This window comes from Ambystoma mexicanum, chromosome 9 (assembly GCF_040938575.1).
Source record: "Ambystoma mexicanum isolate Mex_15411 chromosome 9, UKY_AmexF1_1, whole genome shotgun sequence".
Taxonomy (NCBI): domain Eukaryota; kingdom Metazoa; phylum Chordata; class Amphibia; order Caudata; family Ambystomatidae; genus Ambystoma; species Ambystoma mexicanum.
Window position 1 is genome coordinate 182,309,721 of NC_090931.1, and position 23,188 is coordinate 182,332,908.

Sequence of the window (23,188 nt, forward strand, 5' to 3'; positions counted from 1 at the left end):
AAGATAGGGGAAGGGGAAGGGGGGGAAGGTGGGGGAGAAGACAAGAAGTAGGGGACGAGGACAGAAGGGGGGACTGAGAACGGGGGAAGGCAGGAAGGGAAGAGTACAGGGGGGGGGTGAAGGCCGAGGAGATGGAGATGGAGATGAAAGAAGGAGGGAGGAGGGAGGATGTAGAGCACGGGCCGCCTCGGACAGGGAGTCACTGTTTTTTTCCCAGCGATGAAGGCAGAGCAGACAGATCGTACGAATAGGTCGCAATGCAGTGCTGGTTCAGAGAGTCATGGTAAAAGTCAGACGGGAGAGGTAAATAAGACAGCCTACCTCCCGTCAGTGCTGCAAAGGCCTCCGCTCCACTCTTCACGTCCTGATGCGGACTGGTGCAGACTGGAACTCTGCCCGGAACTCCGCGCACGCTCCACGCGGAAACAGAGTTTTTAAAGGAAGTGGAGGCTATTTTTCTTAAAGGTGCAGGTCGCCGGAAAAATAGCGTGTAGACAGGAGAAGCAGCAAAAGCTCGTCCTTTCCAAACAGTATCTGGTGCAGACTGGAACTCTGCCCGGAACTCCGCTGTTACGCTATATAGACGACCTATTCATTGTATGGAATGGTACAGCTCAATCATGGAAAGAGTTTGTGAAATTCCTCAATGTTAATGAATTGAATCTTCAATTCACCGAACAGCATAGCAAGCAATCAATCGTCTTTTTGGATGTGAAGGTCAAGATCATGGACCAAAAAATTGGGTGTGAGTTACATCGTAAAACCACTGGTGCTAATATTCCACTCCACGCAAACAGTGCACACCCAAAGAGTCTTCTATGGAGTATACCATATGGAGAGTTCATCCGTATTAGAAGAAACTGAAGTGATGTAAAGGAGTATGACCTAGCCAGTTAAATCACAGCCCAGAACTTTTTGAAACAAAAGTATCCCAAACAGGTGATTGAAAGATCTTACCTAAAGGTCAGAGATATGAATCGACAAACCTTACTAACGACATCTCAAGCGAATCTCCAAGACAGCACTGTCACTGACACCACCAGGCTAATATTGACATTTGGAAGCCACTCATCTATCATAAGAAACATTGTAACCAAGTATTGGAAGGTTCTAAAGGTGGACAAAGATCTAGGTAAGATGCTAAATGCACATCCAGACATTACCTTTCGTAAAAGCTTGGCCATAAAGGACTTGGTGGTTCAAAGCTATAAGGCCCCTGAGGAGGCTTCCTCAGCCCGAAACTGGCTCTCAGGTGGACAAAAGGGTTTTTGTAAGTGTTGCAAATGCAAATCATGCAAATATGCATTTAATTGCAACAGTTACACCCATCCTATTTTGAGAACCCAAATACAAATTGAAAGCAGAATCACCTGCGAGTCAGAATTCGTGGTCTATGTCCTGGAGTGCCCATGCCTGAAATGGTATGTCGGCAGCACTAAGTGCAAATTGAAGATACGAATTTTGCAACACATCAGAGCTATCGTCAATAAGGACCTCGCAAATCCCATGGCAAAACATTTTTTGGAGTTTCATGATGGGGATCCGAGTACTCTTAGGTTCTTTGGTGTCCATAAAATGACCAACAGCCCAAGAGGAGGCGATAAGGAGAAACTTTTACGACAGGAGGAAACTAGATACATCATAGACTTTGAGAGCAAAAACCCGCTGGGCCATAATATAGAAGAGGAGCTGTACACCTTCTTGGGAATATAACATGAGATAATTTGTCTCCCATATTGACATTTAGGGTGTTTATTATGTATAGCAGCTCTGTTAAATATGGAGGCCGAAATAAGTCCTCAGACTTGCCCGAGGTATTATTTTGCTTGTTTAAATTACTAGGAAAAATGTTCAGCCTCCTCCTTGAATTTTCATATTGATGATGATTTTTTCTTCTCTCATTATATATATTCTTTTCACTCTCTTTCGGCCCTTCCTTCCTTCTTGGTACTATGTGGGAGATTTTCAGTCTTTTTAAACTCTTTATTCCTTTTCCCTACATGACACTGATTTGTATGGGTTATAAATGAACATCAAAATGGAGATGTGCTCCTATATTGCGCACTGTGCCACTTAGAATTTTATCTATTTTTGTAACATGGAGTTCTGACTATTGCCAAGCAAGCCCAATTCTGAACATGAATAGACCTATGGTGATGCTGTGATATGGAGGGACAGTGGTTTTAGAGAAGCACTTGAACTTTATTAATGATGAATAATCATCATACTTTGCTGCTATGATGTTTTGTACTATGCATTAGCACTTTATTATATTGATATTAAGCATTAGCACTTGATTGCAAAATTGTCCCTACATACACAGAACTTCAAAAATGTTATATAATTGCTTGATATTATAAAATTGAGGTCGGATTTAGAATCAGACAAATTTAATCTTATTTATGCGTATATATTATCTGCATATAGCGTCACTAAGACGCTGATTCTATGCTCATTGCCGGAATGGACATTGTTGGCAACATTGGAAATACAAAATTTACAAGTAATTGTTAAAGTACAACAAAATGTACTTTGAGAATATATATCCTCTTTCATTAATGAAATGTAATAGATGTCGGAACGACTGAGTATGCAGACATGTTACTTTTATATATATGCACTTTGCACTTTATAAGATGGCCGAACGCAAATGTAGAGGCAGTACATCTCTGCGAGCTACCTTGTTGATGTTTACTATAAAACCAACCTATGCATCCAGGTATATATCTACCTATACATGCCTATACACAAGTACATATAAATGCAAACATATAAATATATAAATGTATATACATATATCAATATATCTGCATAAAATAAGTAAAGACCCTTACCGAATAGGGCTTACCTTATTGAAACAGATGGCGCAAGACTGCCCTTCCCATCTGTACATCGTCCGAGGCAGTAATGGTGGGTAAATGTGTGAGGCGCCGACCATGCCGCCACCTGGCAAATGTCCGTCAGCGGAATTCCTGTCCACAACGCCGTCGAAGACGAAGTTGATCTCGTGGAATGAGCTCTCGGACGCCCTTATAGCGGTTTTTCCGCCTTGGAATGACAAAAAGCAATCGTCGATGAGACCCATCGAGCCAGTCCTTGTTTTGAAATTGCCTTTCCCCTCGTCAACGGACCATATGCAATGAAGAGTTGCTGCGTAGATCTGAGTTGCTGAGTCAGATGAAGATAACATTTTAGAGATCTCTTCACGGCCAAGGTATGGAGGGCTTTCTCCACAGCCGATGAGGGGGTCGCGAAAAAGGTAGGCAGGACAATTGACGAGTGTTTATGATAAGCAGTAGGAACCTTTGGGATGAAACGAGGATTAGTCGACAGCACCACTTTGTCCTTAAAGAACCTTAAGTACGGTGGATCTACGACCAATGCTTGTAATTCTGAGAGCCGCCTAGCTGACGTAATAGCTATTAGAAAAGCCAACTTCCACGATAAGAACTTCATCGACGAGGTAGCCATCGGTTCAAAGGGGGCTTTCATTAACCCTGCTAGCACCACGTTAAGACTCCACGTTGGTGGAAAGCGCTTAATCGGCGGGAATGTACGGAACAGACCCCTCATTAAGTGTTTTACCAGCCTGTCACTAAACAAGGGAGACGACTGCCTCTTCCTCATGAACCTAGAGATGGCCGCTAGGTGTACCTTTATTGATGAAAAAGACAATCCGCTCTTCGCCAAGTGTAGCAGATATGGTAGAAGTTGCTCCGGCGTTACCCTTAGGGGTTGCACTCCCAGCTGACTTTGACACCACCCACAGAACCTTCTCCACTTACATGCATACGACCTGTTGGTGGAAGAGGCCCATGCTGCCTGCAGGATTTTCCAACAATCCGTCGAAATGCTCAGGGCACCAAATTCCAAAAAGTCAGGAGCCAACCTGTGAGATTGAGACTGTCCAGATTGTGATGCCACACTGTCCCTTTGTCCCGGGACAGGAGGTTCGGAACCTTCGGAAATGTTATCGGTTGCTCTATTGACAGTTGAAGCAGGTCGGAAAACCACAGCTGCCTCGGCCAATACGGGGCTACTAGGATGACTCGACACCTACTCGACACCTGTACCTGCGTATCCACTGCAGGGTTCTCCGTATAAGAGGGAACGGGGGGGAAAGAGTAGAGAAACGTGTCCGTCCACGGGAAGGAGAACGCTTCCCCCAGAGAACCCTCCTGTGGCCACCTGCTGGCGTACAGCTCACACTTCTTGTTCACCTCCGTTGCGAAGAGATCCAGCGGAGGTTGCCCCCACTTCTCGAAGACCTTCGATAACAGAATGCTGTCTATCTCCCATTCATGTATTTGGTCCATTTTTCTGCTGAGGAGTCCGCTTGCTCGTTCCTTACTCCAGGGAGATAGTGAGCTACCATGGTTATATCGTGCTTCAGAGCCCAATGCCACACCTTCTGAGCCTCGATGGAAAGGGTTCTGGACCGCGTGCCCCCTTGCTTCCTTAAGTAAAACATTGCTGTCGTGTTGTCTGTCAATATTCTCACTACTGACCCTTTGATGTGTGGTAGGAAAGACTTCAAGGCCCAGCGCACTGCCCTCAGCTCCAGAACGTTGATGTGCAGGAGTGACTCCCTCCGAGACCATCAACCTTGCGTTTGGAGAGTGCCCATGTGTGCTTCCCAACCCGTCTGGTACGCGTCCGTCAATATGGTCAGCTGAAACTCCAGCTCCTGTAGGGGTACTCCCCTTGATAGGTTCTGAAAGCTCTGCCACCATTGAAGAGCCCGCAGGAGCTCGTCGTCGTTGACGGTCAGCTTGTCCGACCAGAGCCCTTGGGCCTGCGTCCACCGGTCCGCCAGGAACTCTTGAACTGGCCTCATGAACAGGCAGCAGTTGCTCACTAGAGGAATGAAAGACGCCATAGCGCCCAGAATCGACACATATCTGCTCACTGATACTCTGGTATTGATCCTCCACCGACTTGCTAACCAATTGAGTTTGGTGATTCTGTCGACGGATGGCCTCAAGGAACGTGCCGTGTCAGAGTCCTCCTTCATGCCATTCAGGGCCTCATCCACCTTTCCGCCGAACAGAAGGTCTCCCTCAAAAGACATATCCAGCACCTTGTATTGCACCTATGGTCTAAAGTTGGTGCATTTAAGCCACGCTTGCCTTCGTAGAACCACCCCGTTGTTGACTTGCTTAAACCCCGATTCCGCAAGGTCCACAGCGATGTTTATAGCATGATTTGAGGCCTCCTCACCTTCCCGGACGAGTAACATCGCCGCCTTCCTATGTTCTTCCGGAAGATGCTCCAGCATAGGTGTCCGCCAGTGCCACATTTCTCTATCATATCTGGTTACTATAGCCAGAGAGTTGGCCACCTTCACTGTAGTTGCTCCCACCGACAACACCTTCTTGCCAAAGGCATCTTGTCTTCTGGCCTCGTTTTCCGGGGGGGTCGTGCATTTGTGCTGGGCCCTCGCTTTTCTCGCCGCCGCCGCTGACACCACCGAGCCAGGGGTTGGTTGGGAGGACAGACATTTGGGGGTGGATTCTGGTGCCTTAAATTTCTTCTCCAGCCGACCTTTTATTGCGGGTTCCGAGAAAGGGTGACGCATCGTCTGTAAACCCTCCTGCCACACATGATCCAGGATGGGTACTGAGAACAACGACCTCCTCCTCTTTCCCATGTGGTCGAAAAGAAAACAGTCCTTTTTCTCTTCCTCCTGGGCCAATCCGAATTCTGTACACGCTTTGCTCATCATGGAGTGAAATGACCCAATGTCGTCCGGGGGAGACGGCTGAGCTGGGCTCCCTGGGGCTTCTAATTCAGCCTCTGACTCCCAGGTTGGATCCCTGGAGGGGATGAAACATCCGACAGGGCACTTCTGTCCGAGTCCGAATCTAGCAGTTCTCCCTCCTCCTGGCGTGCACCTGTGAGGTCCTCACTTGCTGGTACCATCGTTGGCACTGTCGGAGTTGGCCGACGGGACGGGCCCGGTTCGTCGATGGTCGATTTGGCCGGAGTTGCCACTTGAGGTAGTCTCTCGTCCAATGTTTTCAATAGGGTCTGCAACGTGGATAGAACCTCCAGCGATAAGATCGACTGCGGATTAAGAAGAGGGGTAGACACCGGAATGCTGGTTCCCCCGGAGAGAGGCTTGCCAATTCCTCGTAACCAGAGTTCTGCATGGCCAGCTACCCTCTCACACTCATCTCCCGAGGACGCCGATAAGGCCGCCTCTTGCTGCAGCAAGGCCTCTGGTAAAACCGGGTCGAATACTTCTGGTCGCCAGGCCTCCTGCGGAATCTCCGTCGACGAGGCTAAAGCCGGGCCCGTCGTCGCCACCACCTGCGGCCCAAGAATAGACAAGACCAACTGTGTCAATGGTAGAAAAGGGGTCGACGACTGCCCTGCCGTCGACGACGGTGCTGGTCGTGTAGGTCCCTGAGGCGTTCCGGCCTTTTCTGAACTTGACCTGCATTTCTCCGATTCTCGACTCGAGGCTGATCTATGGTGATCACCTGAGGAGGATTTCGACCTTTCCTTTCTCTCCTTCTTCGACGAAGATGATGATGACGAGGTTTTCTTCGACAAAGAGTCCTTTGCGGAATTGCTTCCCGACGACCCTTTCTCTGCCAGCTGTGGTTTCTTCACCGGGTGTTCCACCGATGTCGAGCGGCGCAGGGCCCCTGAGGATTTTGATGCTGAGGTGACACTGCGCGTGGAGTCTACCTCCGAAGGCGGGTATGCCCCCGCTCCATCGCTCAACCCTGCCACTAACCGCAGACTTCGGTCTTTAAGAGTCTTTTGGGAGAAGCCTTTACATATGTCGCACTTGTCTGCCGAATGGTGAGGGTGTAGACAATATATGCAATCCATATGTCCGTCCCCCTCATACACTTTCTTCAACCCGCACGTACCGCACGGGCGGAACAGAGCTTTTCCAGACATAAGGACGAAGCTCAACGACACAACCTTGACAAAATAGTAGACGACGCGAGGTGATCCCACTACCTTGGAGACGGTTGAAATCTGAAGGGACCTGCGGGGGCGGGGCATTTATACCGTTACGTCCTATTGGGGCATGCGTAAGCAGCCCTAAAACGATGTAGATAGGACACAGAAGTGTCAGGAGTTTTTCCTATGGGAAACGGCTTTATAAGTGTACCGAGGGTTCCCAGTCTGACGACGGGGAATATTCTAAGCATGTGAATCCATGAAAGATCCAATGCTGGAGAAGTAACGAAACCCCACGAGGCCCTTAGCTAAGAAGGGGTCAGAGAGACTACAAACTAAAAATTGCAGACTTATTGAAATTCCATCATATCCCCCAATCATATAACCCCCATCTGTCACTGCCAACACACTGTTCTTCACTCTGCCGCACCTCTCCATCCCCTTTTTTATGCCAGGGTGCAACACATTTTTGAGGAATGCACATGCCACCCTCCATCTTTTCACCTCTGCCTTTCATCATCAAAAATCCCCTGCAGGGTTGCAGTATCATTGATACTGAAGGCCTGGTGCCACTTCAAAGCCTAATGGGTTTGTGTCTGTTGGTAGCAGTGGAGGGGGGATTTTCACTGTGGACTGTGTCAGAAGAGTTTGGGGCTTGAGGGAGACTTCAAGGTAAACCTCTGGGAGAAATGAGCAGGGATTCCCAGCCCCTGCCAGACTTGTGCCAGATGAATGCCTGACAAACGAATTTGTGTGCTGTCCAAGACAGGCCCTTCCCATGACAGGCAGAATTCCTAGCAAGCCACTGAGCACAAAACCTGAGCATGGTAGAGTGAGCTTGAGGCATCTTTCAGCCTGCCAACCAGCATAATAAGCAAGGCATAATGGGCGATGGCGGCACCAGACTTCAAGTAGCTCTTTCTCTGAACCAAAGGTTCCGGCCTCCCATAGTCCTTAGCTGTTGCTTATGGTAATTGACTGGAGTTTACAGACTGCCTAACCCTTCCCCCTCATCTGCCAACTCACACATGCTTGTTTTGCTGCACATGGGGGATGTGGGGGCGGGTGGGGAGGGCGGAGAGTGGCAGTGGCATTGTTAGCTAGTGAAATTGAACCTGTTTGCAATAGGCCAGTGGTGGGTGTGCAGGGTTGCAGGTTGTTTTGCTTTGACTGCATGTAATTCAGTGTGCATGTCTTCTGCATGTAAAGTGTAGCAGGGCCCTCAAGTGTAGACAGTTGCCCTAGGGGTTGATAGACGATTTATAATACCCATTACACCTCTTGCACTGCAACCCATAGAGTACAGCGGAGTCCCACAAAACATTCAGTCCAGCTGTCACATAGTAACTGACATATCGGCCATCTCTGCGCCTGAACAAAATGCTCTGCATGATTTATATAATGGTTACAGCTATGTGGAGTTATCTGGGTCGGGACTCCCAGTCTACCGCGCACCTTGTTTTTGAGGCAAGAGTATGTTGGCCCGCAGCCTTACTCATGGTTTGTCTGGGGACCAACTCCGGGGTTCCCAAGGCTGATTGAATTGATGAGAAGGCAAACCTATGGATAATTTCGGGCGCTGGGAGGATTCAAAGATCCATGAATATAGCTGGTTTGCTAGAGATTTGGGTTCATCACCAGGTCCGAGGAGTCTTGGTTGTCTTAGTCATTTAATGTTTTATTATTGTTGTAAAAAACCCAATACCAGCACAATTTCAAAACATTAAGTTGGACAGAAATTGCCCGTTTTGTTCAACATAGGTAAGTGCACACAGCCGACGCGCGTTTCGACCTAAGTCTTTTTCAAGGCTGTGAGTAGAGCGTGTGGTTTGTGTGATTAGAGATTCGGTGAGCGACGCAGTGACATGATTGTGTACCATAATTGAATAAACAAAAAAGACAACATTAATATCAAAACATTACAGTGCCCTGGTAGTTTGTAAGGTTTGCAAGAAACAAATGCAAGAACACAGGTAAAGTAGCATAGTTGGATGGTTTATCAGGTGGTGATAGTGAGTGCATGTGAAGTGGTTCGCCGAGGCAGGTAAAGTAATGCAATGTCATAAGATACAGTTGGGTGTACATTGATTATCAATTGCGAGGTAAATGATACAAAATAGATGAGCAAAGTACCAAGGAAAGAAGAGAAGGGGAATTGAATCGGTTAGTTAATAAAGCCAAGTAGGATTTATAAGGCGGTGGGTTAAGAAGCAGGGTGTAGTGGCTTACCCAATGGAGTAGCGATAAGGCTCTGGATAGAGCTGATGGGTGGTCCTCCCCAGTCAGGCCGCCACTGGGGCTGGATAGCCAATTCTGAGAAAGATAAGGGTAAAAGTTGTAGGTCCGTGGAAGGAGATAATAAAGTAGGAGAGCACCCATGTTGGGGGTGCCGGTAGGTGTTGTTTGGACCCGAGGGTGGGTGGGGCAGAAGTGTGCCATTAGGAAGGGTAGGGGACAAGCAGCTAGTGTTGGATCCAAATGCTCAGTAGGTAGGTAACCAGAGTGTCGTGAAGCGCAAGTAAGGAGAACGGCAGGGTGGTCAGGTGTAGTAGCCCTAAGGTTGAAGGAGGTGAATTGGAAGGAAGGCAGGATGGCCTCGGAAATAGTATTACAAGAGGTCTCGGTAAGAAACAAGCTTGCACGGGGATGCCCGCACGGGGATGTGATGCGTAAAGAGCGGTGCACAGAGAGATGCGGGGGAGCCCGGGACCTTAGAGGATCTGGGTTGCATGGTTGGTGCAGAAGGGGGGGGGCCTGCGAGGGCCAGAATACGAAGAGGAGCCATAGCAAGGTATGCTTGCAGAGAGCTGAATACAGCTGCTGGCAGGGGAGCGGTTAGTGCTGGGGGAGGTTGGATTGAGGTCGGATGCGGGCGGGAAATGGGGAGGAGAAAGAGGCTTGAAATATATCAGAGCGTTAGCGTCCTTATATATAGGTACAGTGAGGGGATGAGAAGCGTGTGAATCGATGGGCAGGTGAAAGTGAGGGAATCAGGGACCTGGTATGCAGCCGGTTGGGTGGTTCGTTCAGGAGGGGGGAGGCGCCCGGGAGGGCTAGGCAGCTGAGCGGCACATGAACGAGGTGTGCTCGTGGTCCGCTAAAAAGACCGCTGGGTTGCAACGGGTGGCGCTTGCGGGATGGGATAATGTAAAAGGTGGGCGTGAATATGTGAAGCCGTATGAAACAAGCTGGCACGGAATGGCTTTAGCGTCCGGTACTTACCTAGTGCCGAGTCGGCATGTCAGCACCAAGACAATTCGGTTACCCGGCGGAGCGTGAGGGAGTTTGTGAGGTCTTCCTGTTTAAGGAAAAGGCCTCGCTGCAATTGGTCGTTGGGAGGAGCCCGCTGATTGGGTACTGTTAGAGGGTGCCTGGTTGGTCAGTCGGCCATATGCATAAATGCAAGAGAGCCGAATTGGATGCATGTGCGTGAATAGAGAAAGGAACAACCTCCCTAGGCAGGATAAGGACGGAATCAATTTAGTAAGCCATTATTATATTGAGCAAGGGATAATTGGCAAGAAATATTAGAGGGTGTGTTAAACCCATGGCAGTAATTGTATGGTGAATACCAGAATTGAGACCGGAGGGTGGGGAGTAAATTTAATTGTGAATTTAAACAGCCCGGCGGCAGTGCTGACAATGGGCTAAGGATTCCATTACCCTGAGGATGGGAGGTAAGAGGGCAATTGAGAGTTACCAGGTGGTGTTTGGGGATCAGGAGAATGGATGGTTCCCCGAAATCGGCGCACCCAAACCATATGGGGCAAAGGGGCGGTGGAGATAGATGGGCGGAGCGGAAGAAACCAGTTCGATGGGACTGGGGTGGAGTTTAGAGAGAGAGGGTCAGTTAGAGAGTTGGCCCATGCAAAAGATGAACCCATGGTGGGGATGGGGTTGGCCAATCTGAGGTAGGGATGCGAAGTAGGGTCATCTATGGTGGCCAAGGTGCAGATGTACACAAAGCCCAATTTGGTTCACAGGAAAACATGGAAATCATGATCACTATTAAGTCCTGTAGTGATGGTTCTGTATTTGCAGATCAGCCGGGCCTCTTTTTGGCAGAGCAGCAGTTCTCTGTCACCTCCTCTTGGGTGCAGTGGTATTGATTCCAATCCCACGAAGGTGATGTTTTCCTTGTTATCCAGATGGTGTTCTTCTTGCCAGTGGATGGCCAGTGGGTATTTGGTTTCTTGAGAGTGCAGGGAGCTGAGGTGTTCCCTGATTCTTGTTCCAAGTTCTCTTTTGGTACCTCCGATGTATTTTCGATTGCATACACATATAATGGTATAGATTAAATATTTAGATTTGCAATTGATATATTATTTAATTACATGTGTATTGGTTTCACTGAATTTAACATTCTTGGTAGTTATGGTGAATTTGCACATGGAACACATTCCACATTTATAAAAACCTACTGGTGTACTGCTATTGAGCCAATTGTCATTAGTTTTGGGGGTCAGTTCCATGAAGGAAGGACTCAGCATGGTTTTCAGTGTTCTGGCCTTGCTATAGGTGATACTTGGTTTGTCAGGTATCCATGCTCTGTTGTCTTCAGCAATTGATAGAATGTGCCAGTGTTTTTTTAGTATCCTCTGAACTTTGTTGCTGTCACTGCAATATTGAGTGATATATCTTGGGAGGTTGTCATTCAGACCTTTGGTTTGTTCTTTCGGAGTCAGAAGAGTGCGGCGTTCTCTATTATTGGCCATTGTTTGGGCGGCCTGCATAGCTTGTTCGGGGTAACCCCTTTCTGAAAAACGTCTGGTGAGGACTATACATTCATCTCCATAAGTAGGCAGAGTGCTACAATTCCTTTTTGCTCGTAGACATTCCCCTTTTGGGATATTGTTAATGACTGATTTTTTGTGGCAACTGGATGCGTGTAAAACAGAGTTCACTTCCGTGGGTTTCCTGTAGGTTGTAGTTGTGAGTTCGGTGCCTACTGGTCTGATGGTAATGTCCAAAAAAATCAATGGAAGTATTGCTGGAGGTTCCTGTTAGTTCAATGCCAAAGTTATTCTTATTCAGGTAATGTCTGAATGCTTCCAGTTGCTCCATGGTTCCGCACCAGATCATAAGGATGTCATCTATATAGCGCATCCAGGTGTGAATATGTTTGTAGAAGTCATTGTTGGAGACGGCGTGCACCTGTTCATAATGGTGGATAAATAAGTTGGCCATTGATGGCGCATAAGTGGCCCCCATGACGATGCCTTTTGTTTGTCTGTAGTATTGCTGATTGAATAAGAAGACAGTGTTGGTAAGTGAGAATTCCAAAGGTTCTTTGGTCAGTTCCAAATGTGACCAAAATGAGGCTGAGGCTTTGGCAAAAGCAAATTCGATGGCTTTGAGTGCTAGTTTGTGGTCTATGGATGTATAGAGGGCTTTGACGTCCAAGGTAACTAAGAAGTAGTCCCTGTTCCACTTGATGTTTTGTAGTACCAAGAGAGTGTGCATGGTGTCACGTAGGAAGGTAGGTATTTTAGGTACTTCAGGAGCCAAAATGTTATTGATATACCGGTTAAGCGGCTCTGTTATCCATCCCTTGTCACTCAATATAGGTCGACCTTCTGGTATTTCGTGAAATTCTTTGTGTATCTTGGGTAAAAAGTAAATGGTTGGCATCGTGGGATGTCCTGGTTGAAGATATTTCATTTCCTCGTCAGACAAGAGTCTGCGTTTGTGCCATTTGGTCAGCAGAATGTAGGCTTGTATTAGGGTTTCCTTTGTGGGATTGGTGTTGATGGTATCATAGCATCCTGGGGTGATGAGATGGTTGAGGGCCATTTGAATGTAGTCTCCTCTGTCCATGACGACAACGTTACCCCCTTTGTCAGCTTCCTTGATTATGATCTGGTGATTGTCTTGCAGTTCTTTAAGCGCTAATCTTTCTTGATGGGTAATGTTGTCTGTTACTCTCAAGCGTTTGCTTCTTGCCTGGTCTTCCAGTGCCTGGAGGTCACGTGTGACCGCCTGACTAAAGATTTCAATCGCATTCTCACCGTGTAGATTTGGAGTAAATTTGGATTTGGGCTTCATTTCAGGTATTTCCAAGTTTCTTTCCTCAATGTTGAGTTCTCGCAAAGTCTGGTGCATGGTCTGCGATTCCATGTTCAGTGGTTGTTCAAGAGTAGTTAGAAGGCGGGTATGTTCCAGATGTTCCATATCTATGGTACTCAAGGGTACTGATATGGTCCTTGGAGATTTCCATTTGATTTGTTTGGCAATTTTTTTTTTCAATTTAAGTTTCCTGGTATATTTAAAGAGATCTATCTGTGCATCCACATAGTTAGTGCTATTAGCAGGAGCAAATGAGAGACCTTTATTCAGGATTTCCATGTCAGAGTCCGGAAGAATATGCTTGGAGAGATTGGTTACTAGGTGCGATGTCTTGGTGCTGCTTGTTGTGTTTTGGATCTCGGCAGTCTGATAGCGCTTTCTTGTTCTTCTTGCGTGTTTCTTGGTACCCGCTCTCGTGCCTTTCTTGGTTGTAATCTTGGCGGTATGTTGCCCCTGGTAGGGACTAAAAAACAGACCTGCTTGTTTTGTTGTTGTTGTGTTTGGGGGGCATGCGTTCCTTTTTTGTACAGTTGGTTTTCATCAAGGAAATTGTAACCAATGCTTCTGTTGGTTTCATGTTGTTTAAAATGTCTTGGTACTGTGATGTCCGTTTCCACATTGTTGACTTCTGATACTTGTTCCAGTTCCTCAGTCTCATCTATGTCTTGTTCTGGTTCACTGTCAGCGTCTGATGTTGCTGGGGAGCTGACGAGTGAGCTTTCATTGGAGCTTGTTCCCTGGATGTTGTCAAACTTAGGTTGGAAAGTGAAAACCCTGTTGTTTTGGTAGTCCCTTTCATCTCTTGCAAATTTCCTACATTTTCTGATTTTAACTTCATCCTGGTGGTTTCGTAATATTTCATACATGATTTTATAGTTTTTTTCTTTTGTTGCCGTTGGTGAGTTGCTTGATTCTATTATTTTTCAATTGATCAATTTCTATAATCAGTCTTTTATGTGCCCTATCGGCATGTTCGATTAACAGTTCCATCATTATTTTTGAACCCATGATTAGGTTCTCTTCCCATTTGGCTGCCAAATCAGCGTCATCAGGGTTGGTAAAATCTGGAAAAATGATAAATAAAAAAAAAAAAGAAAATAAAAAAATAATAATTCTCAATCCCCTTGGGATTTTTTCTTGTTCAAGGTAAGATTGGAGAGTAAATCTCTCCCAGAATTTGTTGATTGACTTGGTACAAAGACATTCTAGTTTGATGAATTATTGCCTTAGTGTATCCAGTGCCCTTGGAGTGGGTGGGAAGGCGTGTACCGTGGATCCTTTAGCAGAAAAAAGGTTTTTGGTGTCATTGGTCCTTGATTCAAGATAGTCAGCCATGGTGAGTTTAGGTGCTGCAGGGATCAGGTCCCTAAAATGAAGGTTACAGCTATGTGGAGTTATCTGGGTCGGGACTCCCAGTCTACCGCGCACCTTGTTTTTGAGGTAAGAGTATGTTGGCCAGCAGCCTTACTCCTGTTTTGTCTGGGGACCAACTCCGGGGTTCCCAAGGCTGATTGAATTGATGATTTGTATAATGTTTTAAACTATCAATCTCTGCTAGGTAATGGTAATGTTTATTTATATAGCGCCTATACAAAGGCAAGTGTTTCAAAAAAATTGAATAGTCCACCAATTCTATTTACTATTTGCATGCAATGTAATGTTCTTTTTATTTCCATGCTTGCACAGACTACGGCCTTGCGAACGGCCTTCCACCCTGCAGTGCTTCAAAGCCATAACAATGGCAGTAGCCACTATATAAATACCAAATAACATAACACTCCATGGCATCCAAAGCAGTCATTCTGGCACTGGAATGAATTTCTGCCACCCTTGATCTACCGGAAAGGGTGACTACAGAAAAAGGCCACCATTTCAGCAGGCCCTGAAAAATCTTTCAAATCCTGCTAGACCTACAGGTCGAGTCACTTATTTTATCTACTTAACCTAAGAGAAATGAACTCAAACCCACGAACTGATGTCATTATAAAAAAGAATTGTTGAAAAACAATGGTGACACAAGAAGAAACATTACCAGTAGTGTTGATGTGCCTTTTTTAATATTCACCACTCCTGGACATAAGGTAAACAATTTCCTATAGACCGTAGAGAACACGGGATCCCCTACATGTGAAGTAGCAATAGGCAAGGTCGATATGAGCGTTAAAATAGAAATGGGTCATAGGCTTAGAGTTTGCAACAGCTTGTTGGTTAAAGTTACAATAAGCCTAAAAGTTAGGGCTTGACTTAAGGTTAGGATAAATTATCCCCTAGACAATCAGCCGAGGCCCAAGATAGGATTAGAGTGTGAATTCGTGTTTGGACCTATCAAACAAAAGAAGCATATGGTTGGCTGCAAACTGATGCAGAATTAAATTATTAATGAGAGTAACTGAGGGTGGGTTTATTAAAAGAGTAAATGCTTTGTACCTCTACAATGCAGCCGCTCACCAATGATCTGTGCCTTATTGCACAACAGCAGTGGGAGAGGCGCTCAGAAGGGGCTACAGTCCGCTGCCTACGGTTGGCTTAATATACACACATGAAATTGGATGAGCAGGGCCATTCATGAATATAAATGAGCCTGGCAGTCGGCCATCTCCAAGCTAACCATACATGAAGCGCCAAAATATACATATCTATGATGAGGCTCAACATTCGGAAACTTGTTTGCCACCTCCCCAGCAGCAGCTAGTGGGCACTCGGCTGCAACGCAGCTGCCCCTCCTCCCCAGCCCTTTAGCTCTGATCTGTCCTCCTGTCAGGAATGTACCAAAATAAACATGTGCCGGAAGTTTGGGTCGACATTGCTATGTTATTACCACTTCCTCAGATGTCTTATATTCACTCAATAGCGCAGTACTTCCAATGGGAGCTCAGCAAGCCTCTGCTCTGGGACCAGAATTAACCTGGAGTGGTTGTTTTGGTTATTATTGCTGAAGCTGTTGAACTTTGAGCACAGCAAGCTAAGATAGTCACTCTCCACCTCACTTAGTGTCTGGCGGGTGCAACCTAAACTGCTGCTGGCAGCTGTGCCCAGCAATCTTTTACCCTCCATGGACACAACCTGCCTCACCATCTCAGGCCCCATCCTGAGCTTTGGCCTTTCGCAGATCTATGCTCCACTATCAGAAGGCCATTACGCAGCTCTGTTACAGACAATATGTTCATTTTGGAAACGCCAACAATGCTACTGTTCCTGAAGACCAGGGATTGGGCTACCAAGCCTGCCACACACTTGGGTTCAAGATTATAAACTCCAAATATACATCAATCTATACAGAATCATTTTTCTGGCTGATTACAATGCTATCACAAGACACATATACAACATTGAATTAATCCTTTGTAGGCCTGTAGCGCATAGCCAAAAGGTTCATCCAGCATGTCACAGTGTGCACATCGGGGGTCCGGTGTGCTTTGTTTGACCCAATGACTAATATAATGTAAGGCCTTTATTGCACTACACCAGTGATAGGACACAAATACCTTTCTTGTGCTACCTACTTACAGGTCTCAGTTACTGCTTCTCTGTGAATTCTTCATAGAGAAAGCAGAAACATGCTGACCCTGAGGCAGGCAGGCAGGCGCCTTGCTTCTCAGTGCACATACACCTCAGAGCTGCAGCAAAGCCTCATCCCATCCCTTCCAAACTGCCTTCCCCAACAAGCTTCACTGGCAGACTACCACAGAGTGACTTCCAGATATTTAGGATTGGCCTGATGCATGCTGCCAACTAAAGGGCAGCTGTGGACAGTACAATTAGTCCATACAAACATTTCTGAAGGGACACTCGACTACATGGTCAAGTAGCATGACAATGATATGATAGTTTATTTATAACGCGCTTAATACCCAAAGGTTTCTAAGCGCTGACCCAGGGATCGAACCTGTGTTACTCCGTGTCATCTTGCTTCCAAGGCGAGCACGATGCTCCTGAGCTATCCTCCCAAGACTCAAGTGGTACTCAAGTCTCCTAAAAAGTTCTTCTCGCCTATGCTAGAGGTCGAGTAGAATTTGAGAGCCCTGTCAGGGATTGGACTTCGAGGAATTCACAGACTCCCTTGGCATTACCCAAAGAAGGATCCCTCTGGCATAATCCAGAGCAGATGCTGATGCTTAAAGATGCAGGAGGACGCTCAACAAGACGTTTCAGATCGCCCTAAAGTCAAAGGGAAACCGAGAGTAGGACTTTGTGGCAGTTTCTGCTGGAAAACCACAGCACACAAAGCACCTAAAAGGGTATCACCGGATGAGGTGCTGATGGACCGCCTAATCAGAGGAATGCTAACTGCACACCCCACCTGGTCTGTCTCCCACAGTGAGAATGACCTTTTAAGTGTCAATTAAGTAACGACAAATGAGAAAAGAAAGAAAGCTGGAGGTGCTGAACCATTTATATCTCCATTAAAGAAGGTTATGAGAGTTGGTGTGGAATAGAAACTCACACAAGCTGGGCTTACCCTATGAAACCCCCAGCGGGGCTGTCACAAGAGTAAAAAGACCGACAGCCCAAAAGGGGACGAGAAACTGCAGCGTCTTCAGAAAAATGTACACAACAGAATAGAAACTCACACAAGCTGGGCTTACCCTATGAAACCCCCAGCGGGGCTGTCACAAGAGTAAAAAGACCGACAGCCCAAAAGGGGGCGAGAAACTTCAGCGTCTTCAGAAAAATGTACACAACAGAATAGAAACTCACACAAGCTGGGCTTACCCTATGAAACCCCCAGCGGGGCTGTCACAAGAGTAAAAAGACCGACAGCCCAAAAGGGGACGAGAAACTGCAGCGTCTTCAGAAAAATGTACACAACAGAATAGAAACTCACACAAGCTGGGCTTACCCTATGAAACCCCCAGCGGGGCTGTCACAAGGGTAAAAAGACCGACAGCCCAAAAGGGGACGAGAAACTGCAGCGTCTTCAGAAAAATGTACACAACAGAATAGAAACTCACACAAGCTGGGCTTACCCTATGAAACCCCCCCGCGGGGCTGTCACAAGAGTAAAAAGACCGACAGCCCAAAAGGGGGCGAGAAACTGCAGCGTCTTCAGAAAAATGTACACAACACAATAGAAACTCACACAAGCTGGGCTTACCCTATGAAACCCCCAGCGGGGCTGTCACAAGAGTAAAAAGACCGACAGCCCAAAAGGGGGCGAGAAACTGCAGCGTCTTCAGAAAAATGTACACAACAGAATAGAAACTCACACAAGCTGGGCTTACCCTATGAAACCCGAAACTCACACAAGCTGGGCTTACCCTATGAAACCCCCAGCGGGGCTGTCACAAGAGTAAAAAGACTGACAGCCCAAAAGGGGAACAGAGAACATCTGGATGGAAGTAAATAGGGTTCAGAAGTGACAGGGGCAGAGTATGGCGAAGAGACCGACAAGCCTGCACCAGTATGAATCAGCCATGGCATGGGGAGGTGGCAGATGGTCTGCTTCCCCAACCCTCATGAAAAGACCAGCCACAAGAGCTGGAAGACCCAGGAACACCTGCTGGTGCTCCACTAAATACCAGCCCATAGACATCGAGATACCTAAATCGGGTCGGGCTGTTGGGGCCTCACCACCTGCAGGACTATAATGTATGATTGAGATATGTTGCTGAAGTGACTCTCTATTTTTAAGCCTACTTTCATTTGTATAGCAAAGTTAAGTGTTAATGGGTTTGTTGTTTAATTAAAAAGGGAAAGGATCTTACGTTCTGTAGTATGCATGATGGTGATGTTCGCATCATCAAGCTCTCATGATAAAAAGTGCTTGTTCGTGCAAGCTGAGCAGACACGGATAACGAGTGTTTCATTAATGAAGTCCAACCTAATTGCTCACTCAACTTCAGCACACTGGCACACACTTGCCGTGAACTTCCCCCTATGACTTCTAAAGTGCTCCAATGCTTTCCGAAGCCAGGTCTGTGCTGAATAAATCACCTAACAGTGTTACTAGTAATCATAACAACAACCAGGGAAAGAATTGTGCCAGAACAATACGAAGCTGTGCGCCGGCAAAGATTGTCTTCCCAAACCCCCTTCCCAAGTTGAGGAAGCTCTCTGCACCCGACTTAATGCCTCAACATTGTGCGAGTCTTAATGCCAGCAGCCACATGCAAAAACTTCCCAAACTGCGTCTGAAAGATGTCTTTTGCTCACCAGGACAGCACAAACTCAAGCAATGAAACGGTCCAAAGCTGTATCTATGTCTCGTGCGTTGCACACATTTTACTGTCATGGTGACTATTCTGACAGGTGAAAGGAGCAGCATATCCACTGTGCATTGTATGCTCAATAGGGATGCACGTTTAAATGACTATTACAGCTGGTGCCGGACATTCTTATGTTTCCAAGATGCACTTTGTTTTTATGCGAAGCAGCCAGCATCCTATATTCAGGGCATCCACATTCTTCAACACCTACCTCTGCCCCTCAGTCCTGACCACACAACTGAGAATCCACCCGCTCCCCATACCCTGCTTGCGAAGGGGGGAGGGGGAGACTTCGCCCAGTACCTTTTGTACATTTCCAGCACTGTTGATAACATGCAGCCACAGGGTTGTCCAACTCCAGGCACAGAGGGCAAGAATCCAGACAGTCATGTGAAAAAATGGCATACGTTGAGAATCATTGTATGCAAATGTATTGCATGAATATTAATGAGGGGTATCCTGAAAGACCAACATGATTCCAGCCCTCACGGCCTGGAGTTGGACTGGCCTGATACAGGACATAAAAACAAAAACAGCAAAGGGAAAACTGTACTACCATACTCTGGTAGGGCAGTGGTCTTCAAACTGTGGGGACGGCCTCAGTAGGGGACGGCGACAACAGGCTCTTGAAAAATGGACCATTTTTAAATTAAACAAAGCGCAAACAACATGTAAATATTATTTTAAAACCCCGATTTTTCCTGGCAAGCAATTCGGGGCATCACACGAGGAGTGCATGGCCGTGGAAGAGGTATGCTTGTGTAAACTGGTGAATTTGTTAGGTTGTGTTTAGGTGCTGTCCTAAAGTCATTTTAAGGAATGTTTCTCTGAATACATATTTTATATATTTAATAAAAAAAGCCTCCAGCTCTTTGCATCTTGTGTTCCCAGCCACGCCTTGCTGCCTCTTTATTAAACGTTGACCCTGAAGGTGTCCATTCTCAATCTGTCTCAGACCATCATCCCCAGAAACACAATGGAAGCGCCATGCGGCCTAGTTACTAAATTGCCGACTGTGAATCGACGCGACAAGGTTTCTAGGCTCGGCTTTCTGATTTATCCAAACACTATGACTGGGCGTTCCTGGGCGAATGCCTTCATCTCTGTAGTGCTACTTTCCCTCGTGCGCCAAAATCAGGAGCGTGCACTAATAAAATGGGTTCATTAAAGTGAGCATTTACTTTCTCAAAACACGTGCCGACACTCACCGTCATCCAGGGCGTCGGCACCTTTCTCCACCACATCCAGGTCAGGTAGGTCACCAAATGGGGTGCAGGGGTTCAGGATAGACTGCAGGACTGCCAGGTCACCGGGCGTAGCCATTTTCCAGCAGCGTTTGGGGATACAGGGAGAAAAGAAATTGCTCCCCTCAGAAGAGAAGTTAGTCCCGAGTTGAAGCGTAGAGTCCCAGACGGGAGTCACTCGGTCAGTGGGTGTGCCAGAAAGCAGGGAAGAGGAGAGTGCGGCCTGTGGGCTGGGCCAGAAAGCAGGGAAGAGGAGAGTGCGGCCTGTGGGCTGGGCCAGCTGCAGCCAATAGCACTGGGGGTGGAGATGGCCTCAAATTCCTGCAATTCTCCCCCACAGGGGAGCCATCTGCATCTGTTAAACATTTGCAAAAAAGACAAATATTCAAAAGTGTGCAGTGATGCAACAGCAGGCCAGATCGAAGCCGACGTGAGCCGCAAAGGGGACGTCGGATAACAGAGGGGCAGCAGGGAAGGAGTAAGGTTGTGAGGTCCCTTTACTAACGGGGCAATGAGTACACTCTGGGCCTCTTAGGGCTAAATTGGCTAAGGGGACTCATGTCACAAAGATAAGGGGTTCGCAGGCAACAGGGAGTGAGGTACTCGATGCAAGACAAAGAAACGCGTTCAGGAAGCACAGAAGGCAGAGCGTCTCAGGCAGTAGAGAAGCAAGGGCCTCTCAGGGGGCAGAGAAGCAAGGGCCTCTCAGGGGGCAGAAAAGGAAGGAAGGGCCTTTCAGGCATCAGAGAAGAGAGGGCCTTTCAGGCAGCAGAGATGGAAGGAAGGGCCCGTCAGGCAGCAGAGATGGAGAGAAGGGCGGTCAGGCAGGAGAGAAGTAAGGGCCTCTCAGGGGGCAGAGAAGAAAGGCCCTTTCTGGCAGCAGAGAAGAAAGGTCCTTTCTGGCAGCAGAGAAGGAAGAGTCTTTCAGGGGCCAGAGAAGCGAGGGCCGCTCAGGGGCCAGAGAAGCGACGGCCTCTCAGGGGCCAGAGAAGCGACGGCCTCTCAGGGGCCAGAGAAGCGAGGGACTCTCAGGAAGCAGAGAAGCGAGGGCCTCTCAGGAAGCAGAGAAGCGAGGGCCTCTCAGGAAGCAGAGAAGCGAGGCCCTCTCAGGATGCAGAGAAGGAAGGGCCTTTCAGGAAGCATAGAAGAAAGGTCCTTTCTGGCAGCAGAGAAGCAAGGGCCTCTCAGGGGGCAGAGAAGCAAGGACCTCTCAGGGGGCAGAGAAGCAAGGGCCTCTCAGGGGGCAGAAAAGGAAGGAAGGGCCTTTCAGGCATCAGAGAAGAGAGGGCCTTTCAGGCAGCAGAGATGGAAGGAAGGGCCCGTCAGGCAGCAGAGATGGAGAGAAGGGCGGTCAGGCAGGAGAGAAGTAAGGGCCTCTCAGGGGGCAGAGAAGAAAGGCCCTTTCTGGCAGCAGAGAAGAAAGGTCCTTTCTGGCAGCAGAGAAGGAAGAGTCTTTCAGGGGCCAGAGAAGCGAGGGCCCCTCAGGGGCCAGAGAAGCGACGGCCTCTCAGGGGCCAGAGAAGCGAGGGACTCTCAGGGGCCAGAGACGCGAGGGCCTCTCAGGAAGCAGAGAAGCGAGGGCCTCTCAGGAAGCAGAGAAGCGAGGCCCTCTCAGGATGCAGAGAAGGAAGGGCCTTTCAGGAAGCATAGAAGGAAGGTCCTTTCTGGCAGCAGAGAAGCAAGGGCCTCTCAGGGGGCAGAGAAGCAAGGACCTCTCAGGGGGCAGAGAAGCAAGGGCCTCTCAGGGGGCAGAAAAGGAAGGAAGGGCCTTTCAGGCATCAGAGAAGAGAGGGCCTTTCAGGCAGCAGAGATGGAAGGAAGGGCCCGTCAGGCAGCAGAGATGGAGAGAAGGGCGGTCAGGCAGGAGAGAAGTAAGGGCCTCTCAGGGGGCAGAGAAGAAAGGCCCTTTCTGGCAGCAGAGAAGAAAGGTCCTTTCTGGCAGCAGAGAAGGAAGAGTCTTTCAGGGGCCAGAGAAGCGAGGGCCCCTCAGGGGCCAGAGAAGCGACGGCCTCTCAGGGGCCAGAGAAGCGAGGGACTCTCAGGGGCCAGAGACGCGAGGGCCTCTCAGGAAGCAGAGAAGCGAGGGCCTCTCAGGAAGCAGAGAAGCGAGGCCCTCTCAGGAAGAAAAGTCCTTTCTGGCAGCAGAGAAGCAAGGGCCTCTCAGGGGGCAGAGAAGCAAGGACCTCTCAAGGGGCAGAGAAGCAAGGGCCTCTCAGGGGGCAGAGAAGCAAGGGCCTTTCAGGGGGCAGAGAAGCAAGGGCCTCTCAGGGGGCAGAGAAGCAAGGGCCTCTTAGGGGGCAGAGAAGCAAGGGCCTCTCAGGGGGCAGAAAAGAAGGGGCCTCTCAGGCGGCAGAAAAGAAGGGGGCTCTCAGGCGGCAGAAAAGAAGGGGCCTTTCTAGCAGCACAGAAGGAAGGAGGGCCTCTCAGGCAGCAGAGAAGAAAGGTCCTTTCAGGCAGCAGAGAAAGAGAAGAGAAGCAGAGAAGGAAGGACCTTTCAGGAAGAATAGAGGAAAGGTCCTTTCAGGCAGCAGAGAAGGAAGGAAGGGCCTCTCAGGCAGCAGAGAAGAAAGGTCCTTTCAGGCAGCAGAGAAAGAGAAGAGAAGCAGAGAAGGAAGGACCTTTCAGGAAGCATAGAGGAAAGGTCCTTTCAGGCAGCAGAGAAGGAAGGAAGTCCCTTTCAGGCAGCAGAGAAGAAAGTCTCTCAGGGGGCCGAGAAGCAAGGTCATTTTAGGGGGCAGAGAAGTAAGGGCC

General features: G+C 48.0%; 1 protein-coding gene across 1 annotated transcript in view; it reads right to left on the reverse strand.

Annotated features, from left to right (window-relative positions):
* TTC36 (tetratricopeptide repeat domain 36) overlaps nt 1-20,649 on the reverse strand; it is a 136,652-nt gene extending 116,003 nt beyond the window's left edge. The window contains exon 1 of the mRNA XM_069614432.1: nt 20,402-20,649. Coding sequence (XP_069470533.1) covers nt 20,402-20,516 — 115 coding nt within the window. The 5' untranslated portion in view covers nt 20,517-20,649. The remainder of the gene's footprint in view (nt 1-20,401) is intronic.
* Between the last annotated feature and the right edge of the window lie 2,539 nt (nt 20,650-23,188).